Below are 8,497 nucleotides of genomic sequence, written 5' to 3'. Positions count from 1 at the left end.
GAACACGAACACACACACATACACACACACACACACAGCATTCATTACTGTAGTAGCTTTATAAATCAATAACACTTCATTTTCCTGCACATATAAATATATAAAGCCCCACGGAGACGGTAAGATGTTAAAATAAAAACAATTATTACAGGCTGCTGTATTTGCAGCCACAAAAACATTTGCCGTCTCCTCAGTTGAGCAATTTAAACATTATATAAAATGATTATAAATAAAAAAAAAACAAAAAAAAACAGTTGATTTAACTTGGTCATCAGCAGCAGCCTGAACCATGCTGTCATCTTTCCATCTGCCATCTGGTCCTCTTTCATCTCACATATGACATGTGGTGCAAACACACACACACACACACTCTGAACCTCCATTATCCTGAAGAGCTAAAGACTTGAATCCGCACCTTGAGCTGTGTGTGTTTTCAGGTTATTAAGGATTTGTAATATATGGCGTATAAATATATGCTTTAAAAAGATGATGTACACTTTCAAGTTTAAAGCTAAGAGAGAAAGATGTGTGGTGTTTGTGTGTGTTTTGCCAACACATTTGTGCTCCTGTGTAAACATAACTCTACTGGTTCTCCTCACAGATCAGCGTGACGCGTCCCGTCAGCAAGTCCTCCACGTTAACGGCGACGATCCCCGTGTCAGCCGCCGCCTCCCCGCCGTCTCCCAGAGCAACAAACACCTGTTGAGATCCGGCCAGCTGTGATTGGTCGAGCCCTACGATCTGTTCCGTCCCTTCAGCCGAGGCATCTTCTGTCTGGATCACCTGATTGTGAGATGTTACATTACATACAACAAATTGTTCAAGACATGAAGTATCATGGTTCAATATAAAACTTATTAAAAGTAGCCAAAAACCGATGATCACAATTTCCGTATTCATAGAACCTTAATTGTTCATCAGGAGTTAATGTGTTTAACTGTTTTGTTTTTCAGTAAGTAAAAACAATTTAGAATTGTACACACTGAGCATAAACATGGTTAAACCTGTGCTAGTGGGAGGAGTTACCATTTGGGAGGCGGGACAATGAGACTCTAACACCTCCTCCTGGACAAGCTGCACGTGATTAATGAGGAAATGCTGCTGGAACTCTGCTTCAGAGAGAAAGGACAGCGTGCAGACGGCACAGACAAACACAGATCCCTGCTGGCTCACGTGTTCGCTCGACATGTGCTGCTGCAACTCCTGCTCATTGCTCATAGCATGAGGACAGTACACACACCTCCACACAATGGCATCTGAGAGGAACACACACACACACACACACACACATCGATGTGTATTCGAGACGAATATTTCATCAGGTAAAAAAATCAGACAAAGTCTCATTTCTTCCATGTGTTAAGCCACCAAGGCCCTTATTTCTATTTTGTCAAAAGATCTGTACAATATTTACCTTCTTGTGCTTCCCTTTCACCCCCTTCACTCGCAGCACGGGTTTCTTTAAAAAGAAGAACACTAAAATTCAAACCCCATGTAACTGTTATGCATGAATATGCAATGAGCTGAATTACAGACAGGCAATAAACACCGGGGTCTTTTCTCACCTGGGTGTTTGGTAATATTGTGTTTAAACAAGCTGCTCCTGTTGCAGAATGTCTTATCGCAGATTTTACAGTGCAGGAGGTGTGAAATCGAGCGACTGCCCTCCGTCGTCACTGCGTCTGGGTGTGTGGTGCGGTTGTGGTACCACAACCCCGAAAGAGTCTGATACACACAGAACAAAAGATGCACACAAACGCTGAATGATATTCATTACAGTCTGACCAGAAGCAAAAAAAAACCTTATACAGATGACATGCTATAATAGCGAGTCGCACGTCTTTAGAGAATCGTTCACCTGGTAGGATTTTTGGCAGCTCTGGCAGCTGTAGGGTTTGGTGCCGTCGTGGACGCTCATGTGTTTCTCCAGCTGAGCCGCAGTGTTCAAGATCTTATTGCACTCGGGACACTGGTGCAGCTCTTTAGGGTGAACCTCCAGAATGTGCTCTCGAAGCTTCTCCAGACTACTGAAGCTAACGCGACACTTCTGACAGTCATGTGGGTCTGAGATATCTGTCACGGGGAGATATGTTTTCAAGCAGGGTCAGGATTCGTGGATTGTTTAGTCATTGGTGTATAGTAGTAAATTATAAGAATGGAATATTGTTGTTTGTTTGTGTGTGTGTGTGTGTGTGTGCGCTCACTATGGAATGTCTGCAGGTGCACTGAGAGCCCGTTGGCTTGTTTGAAGCCTTTCCCACACTCCCTACACACATAGGGTTTGTCTCCGGTGTGCGTGCGCACGTGCCGTGTCAGCTCGATGGACTGCGCGAACGTAGCTGAGCAGTACTGACACGAATACATCTTACCTGAGACAAGGAAATACATCTTAGCTGAGACAAGGAGACGCAGGTAGAGGCGTGTAAATACAAGAAGACACAGGCCAGGTAAAGAAAAATACAGGAGACAAGAAAAAGACAGGTCAGGACAAGTAGAGACAGGTATAGGAGACTTAGGAAGACACAGCTAAAGACATGTTGAGACAGGTGTGTACATGTCGTGTGCTGTCTTACCCTCCGAGTGTTTCTTCTTGGTGTGGTAGGACAACGCGGCGGCCACGGCGAAACTCATGTCACAGTGTTTGCAGTGGTACGGCTTCTCCCCCGTGTGCAGCCGCATGTGGTTTTTTAGAGACGAGTTGGCGGCAAACTTGGTGCCGCATTCCTCACACGCGTAGGGCCTTTCCTCCAAATGCTCAGTGCGCCTGTGGTACAACAGACCTGCGACACAATAGCAAACCTAAACTATCCGAGAGCACGGCTTCCGATCCAGGACGAGTTTCCGTTATCTCCTTCGTCTACAGGAAGGATTGGCAACTGATTCTAGATCAGCACTGTTATAACTCGCATCAGGTTGTTTTGGAGAATTAACGGCGACAGATACGATTCAACCTACCTGAGTAACGTAATTTACTATCACAATATAACTTTCACACACATACCAAAACCTTATTAATGTGTGATTTCGTGTGTGTCTCACCAGAAGGGTGTTTAAAGGCCTTTCCACACAGCTCACACGTCACCGGTTCTACTTTTTTCCTCTTAACCGGAGGACCGTTGTGAACCTCGGCTCGGTGCTGCTGCAGGGCCGTGACCGACGGAAATTTGGCAGAGCACTCGGTGCAGCGCTGCACTCTGTCTGGACAGAACGCACACCGCTTCTTGTGCTTCAGCAGACGACACTTGAAGTCAAAGTTCTTGTGGCACCACGGGCAGCTGTAGGACACGACCACGCGCTTCCTCCTTCTGTGTGTGCGATCTTCCTTTTTGTCCTCTTCCTCCTTCTCTGAGCCTGCAGTCTCCTTATTGTGCTCTGCATCTATTTGACAGTACAATCAGAGATTTTACCTGGTACTTATAAAACAAATCCCATCAGTTCTTTTTTCCCCCTTTGGATTAATGCATACAGCCTACATTATAAATTATAAAGCCTTACCAACATCTCCAAGCTCCTCGATGAGGACAGAAAGCTGGGGGAAGCTCGCCTGGCTGGTGGACAGGAGCTGACAAAGCGTCCGTACGTGCTGCAATTCTCTGCTCAGTACTCGCTCCAGAACCTGCTGCATGGTCTCCGTTTCTTTGTCGGCACCATGGCAGCTCTGCAGGAACTGACACAGTTATGCAAATTCATGAGCAAGTTATGTCAAGTACTAATGCGTTCACTACCAACTCTATAGTTATATCATTATTCATGATTCTAGGTTCATTTCTGAGAGATGTGCGTCAAATGTTTGTTACGAATTTAGTAATAATGCTAGAGTGTGTTCCTGTTAAAATAGCAGTATTGAGAGGGTTTTTGTGGTTTATTGGCAACATGCTTTGTATAATATCGTGATTTTACCATGGAGCTAACAGTAACTCCACTATTCCTTCAGCACTCTCTCTTTCTTTGCTTCCAGATTTAACGTTTTAATAAATTTTTAACCAGAGAGACTGCAACTATTCTGATGTTGTGCAGTCTGAGTAATCAGTGACCGGAAACTTCTTCCTGTCGGCAACGGGAACAGACTTTTTTCTCACCTTCGCCTTCTGGAGATGTGTAGGTCAGGTAGCGTAGGCGGAGCACAGTGCGTGATGCTCTCGTCCGTCTCAACACATCTACAGAGAAGCTGAGACTAATCTGTTCGATTAGCAGTGTATCCCACACGCTCACTCACCTCACGAACGTCTTTATCGTGGTCCAAATCGCCCACAGCTCTTTCCAGGTCAGGGATTTTATCGATTGTTTCTAGAATGAGCTTTTTGTGCTTGAACAAGGCATCCACTCGGGCAACTAGAGAGTGAAAAAAAAAAGTACAACACATTACAGAGATACAGAAAGACTACTGATAGTGATAGGATTTAGACATGTTACATTTAGACAGATTTAGATTACTGAGCATGTTCGTGTTCGACTTCTTCATTTGAGGAATAAATCAAATTCTGGAAAAAACAAAACAAAAAAAAAAAACAAGTCATTATACCCATGTGGATAAATTCCTGAGCTTCTGGTTTCGCCCTGATTTCCTGTGTAACGCTGTGGAGCTCTGGGCTGTGAGTCGCACACCAGAACAAGATCCTCCATACAGTCAGAGGCTGAACCAAACCTCCATCCAAAGTAACTCCGAGCAATGTCTCCATTTGACCATCACTCTGTTTCTGCAGGACCTACACACACACACACACACACACACACACACACACACACACACACACACACAAAATCTGAGGGAAGTGACTGAACAGGGATTATATATAGTATTTCAATAGTATAATGTAATGCAATAGTTTATTATGAAGTAATTTAATAGTTTAACAGGTGTCTAAATTGGTCATTTTATATGAATGACTGGATGATGTCATAACATCGAGGTCGTGATTGGCTGATCAGTTTTTAACAAAATCTGCCCATTCGTGAGACCAATGTGGTATGAATGAAGGTATATCTTATCTTATCTTGGCGTAATGCACAAATAATAAAATAGACACTACTGCACATTGCTTTTTAAAAACAAATGCTAAATATGTGCAAAAAAAAAAAATTACTGTCCAGAAACGCTTTTACAGTTACTTGGGAAAGTGTATGATGTGTGTGTGTTACCTCTTTTTGGTCAGACGGGATGCTAGGTCCTTCCTCTAAACTCCGCCAGATGATCTGGGCCTCCAGGTTCAGCGCACACAGTCTGTCCTGGAAAGTTCTTAACAGAGACGCACCGATGCAGTCGTCCGTCCTTCTATCTGACAAAAATCACATACGATACAAGCGTTATCTAATAATAAACACTCTGTGTGTGTGTGTGTGTGTGTGTGTGTGTGTGTGTGTGTGTGTATCTGACAGGGTACCTGCAGGAGTTGTGCTGCTGTCCTCAGCCTCCTTTAGAAGCAGCAGTACAGACTTTTCCTCTATTCCTCTCTCAGTAAGCGTGCTCAGCAGCTTCCTCGGCACCTGCCCATGATTCTGCTCTCCACTGCACTCCAGCAGAACCTGCAACGTGGAATTCACCCCTAAAGTTTAGATCTTATTAGTAATATTGTTTTCAAATCATTGGTAATCCACAGTATCCAATAAACCCTTAAAAAAAAGAAGCGTGTAGGTTCTGATCGGGTTGGACATGTTTGGACATGATTGGACATGTTTCACAGACCTTTATATGAGAATCAAAGACATTACATTGAGTGCTGGAGAGATTGTTACACTGAAATCAATGCTACACACCTGCTTTACGTCTTCGCTCTTGCATCTGTCCGCTGCCCGAGTGAGCAGTTCAGACGCATTCTCCACACCTGTGAGGTAGCATTTTAGGTCTGAAGCGACCTCGCGCTGATTTCCGGTAGACTCGGCAACCTCTGCCTCAGCTCGCCCTGTGACTGAGAGAGTGTACGCGTGAAACCTCCTCAGACGATGAAATATGAAAATTAGGGTAATTTTATATAAGGTATACAATGTATTTGAGTTAACATATAAGAATGAGCACACTAATCATTTATCTCTCGACCAATCAGAATCAGGACTACAGCGCTGTTGTATAAATGGCATATCGAATGCTTATTTGTGTGGCTTCATCAGTTTACCTTTGAGGTCAGGTCCTGTCTGCTCCTTCTCCTCCACTGACTCCACATCAGGCTTTAGGATCTTTATCCGTTCCAGCATCATAACAACACCCTGGACTGAGACGCCACACCCATCCTTCACCTGGTCCAGGAGACGCTGGAAAACTACATCCACGTCTGGATCTCCTTCAAAACACGTCAGCAACATCTAGGCAGGAAATGATAAAGCTGAAAGGACTCGCTAACAATACATATCTGAATGACACCTTATTAGCTAAAGTAATTGTTATTTAAGCTGGTAATAATCGGGTGTCCTATCGTCCGTTATGATCCTGAGCAATCCTCTTATTTCAGTTTATGGATGACCGAGAAACAAAAGTATGTCCACAATTCTCACACGCTGTTGCTGGCTTGATAGTGTGTCCCAGGTACGAAGGATGTTAATCCACGGCCGGATGTCTTGCAGGGTCCTGATGAGAGCCTCACTTTTGTGAGAAAGCAGCTCCACAGCGCCATCTTCTGGTCAAACAATATTGCACACCACAACTCTAATCAGTTACTGACAGATGAGGGTTTTTATAGATTTCAAAATATTTCTGGATTCTACACTAATTTTAACGAATCCTCATGCTGACATTGATAATAGTTAATAAACTGTCTGAAATTTCTGCAAGTTAATCTGATATCTTAATATTGATTAACGAATCTTAATATTCGTTTGTCTTTAGTAGCTTATTTATTTGATTTAAAGTTAAAATAAATAAAAATTACCATTTTGTGACTCGAGTGTGTTTCTTGGACACATATTTTCCCCATGTCCCACTGACACAAACTCTGGACCATAACCATCAAGACATCTTTGCTCTTGTGTTTCACTCATTGGGACATCTGAGTGAAGCTTTAAACCCTGAGCATCTTCAGATTGTTTCACAAGCTGGTCCAGGATGTTCTTGCAACCGACAGCCACGTCGAACATCTGCAGGCTGTCTGCGGCGGCGATGACACGTGTGAAATCGTGTTTGCCCGGCACCAGTCTGCCCAAGTAGGCCATGTCCAGCAGAGAGGAAAACTCCTGCGCCGTGAGCACTGCCGTGTCGATGGAGATGCTGTCTGAAGTCTCAAGCAGAGACTTCAAGAGCATGCTGGAGGCAGCCAGGACCACTTTGTGCGCCGGATGGGTCACGTCCCCCACCAGGATGGTGCAGTCACAGAACTGGGACTCTTTTCGCAAAGTCTGCAGCTGCTGCATGAGCTGTCGGCTGTAGTTAGGAAGCTCCATAACACACCTGCGCAGGTGAGAAAGTAAGGGCAGGTGTATCATCTATAAACATGGTTTTGGGGTCGAGGACCAAACTCGACAGCATGTCGTTGTTTTTTCTCATGGGACTGGAACCCATGAGCACATGGCTGGTACACCAGTTTACAAAATTATATATTGTAATAATTTATTTAATATTTATTTATTTATTTATTTATGATGTGTGAATACTTTTTATGCACCTTGTATATCAGAAAGTTCTGACCTTTGGGGTTATTGTTATAATAAAACAAACCAGAAAATAATTCTGTGCTAAAGCATTTGCTGTTTGTTTATTTGTTAAATATGCAAATGAGCACGTGACCTGTCGCCTCATTTGCATATTTACATTAGCATATTTTGATTATTAGCACAATAAAATTCTTGCACTGATCTGAGCTGGATAGATTTCAATCTCAAAACAATTTATGAGCATATAAAAGCTCAAAAAAATAAAATTTAATATCCAGGACATGGAATAATCCAGTTCCTTGCAGTTAATTACTTCATGAACCTAATGCTAAAACCATGACTAGCTGCTAACGATTCTAGCTAATTTAGCTGAGTGCTAACAGCTGCTGAAAACAAACTATACAAACGAATTTAAACTATTTTTAATACTTTTTTTCCCCCACAACACAGCGACCATATTGACTTCCCTGTTACCTTCAGTGTTATTCAAATAATCCGGGTCTTTATTTAAACTCCACCGGAGGACAACATTGTCATCTGGCAATAAAGATTCCTGATTTTGAAAATGGCGACCTGCTGAAAGCGACAGTGCGCATGCGCTGGGTCTAATACGCCATCCCATAGATATCTATGCACCATCCATCATACACAAAGGCAATAAATATGTGTATATACATATATCTGTCATAAATAAAACCCCCTTGTGTAAACTTCCTGAATGTCTTTATGCTTGTATATAAGACTTGTATTATTTTACTGTGTTTCCCCCCTGAATTTAGATCAATTATTGAAACCTTTCTACATCAGTTTCTGTGACCATCAGATGCCTTCTCACTACTTAATATCTTCCTCTCTCTCTCTCTCTCTCTCTCTCTCTCTCTCTCTCTTCTTGTGCTCAAAGGGGTTGAGTGTTTAATCT

At 43.0% G+C, this 8,497-nt stretch overlaps 1 protein-coding gene across 3 annotated transcripts; it reads right to left on the bottom strand.

Annotated features, from left to right (window-relative positions):
- Positions 1-40: 40 nt before the first annotated feature.
- On the bottom strand, positions 41-8,184 carry zbtb40 (zinc finger and BTB domain containing 40). Of its 3 annotated transcripts, none has more exons than XM_060858499.1 (18): positions 8,053-8,184; positions 6,861-7,375; positions 6,487-6,608; positions 6,111-6,297; positions 5,755-5,906; positions 5,382-5,523; positions 5,140-5,276; positions 4,523-4,706; positions 4,217-4,332; positions 3,496-3,667; positions 3,040-3,378; positions 2,574-2,780; positions 2,205-2,369; positions 1,859-2,073; positions 1,566-1,725; positions 1,415-1,459; positions 1,027-1,256; positions 41-783 (listed from the first exon to the last, which is right to left on the bottom strand). In XM_060858499.1, exons 2-18 carry the CDS (start codon positions 7,366-7,368, stop codon positions 583-585), a joined length of 3,282 nt encoding a protein of 1,093 aa, XP_060714482.1. In that variant the 5' UTR covers positions 7,369-7,375; positions 8,053-8,184; the 3' UTR covers positions 41-582. The 3 variants fall into 3 exon arrangements, with proteins under 3 accessions (XP_060714482.1, XP_060714484.1, XP_060714483.1); XM_060858501.1 differs by having other exon boundaries at positions 5,755-5,900; XM_060858500.1 differs by having other exon boundaries at positions 6,487-6,605.
- Positions 8,185-8,497: the final 313 nt, after the last annotated feature.

Source organism: Tachysurus vachellii, chromosome 22 (genome assembly GCF_030014155.1).
Source record: "Tachysurus vachellii isolate PV-2020 chromosome 22, HZAU_Pvac_v1, whole genome shotgun sequence".
Lineage (NCBI taxonomy): Eukaryota > Metazoa > Chordata > Actinopteri > Siluriformes > Bagridae > Tachysurus > Tachysurus vachellii.
This window is presented reverse-complemented; position numbering and strand designations above follow the sequence as displayed.

What these genes read in the sequence shown, in the direction of transcription:
- zbtb40 (XM_060858499.1), bottom strand. Translation starts at nt 7,368, where the DNA reads ATGGAGCTTCCTAACTACAGCCGACAGCTCATGCAGCAGCTGCAGACT. An exon ending in CAAGAAGAAACACTCGGAGG is followed by an intron (nt 2,370 to 2,573) that starts GTAAGACAGCAC and finishes TCCTTGTCTCAG; the next exon opens with GTAAGATGTATTCGTGTCAG. An exon ending in CAATATTACCAAACACCCAG is followed by an intron (nt 1,460 to 1,565) that starts GTGAGAAAAGAC and finishes TTCTTTTTAAAG; the next exon opens with AAACCCGTGCTGCGAGTGAA.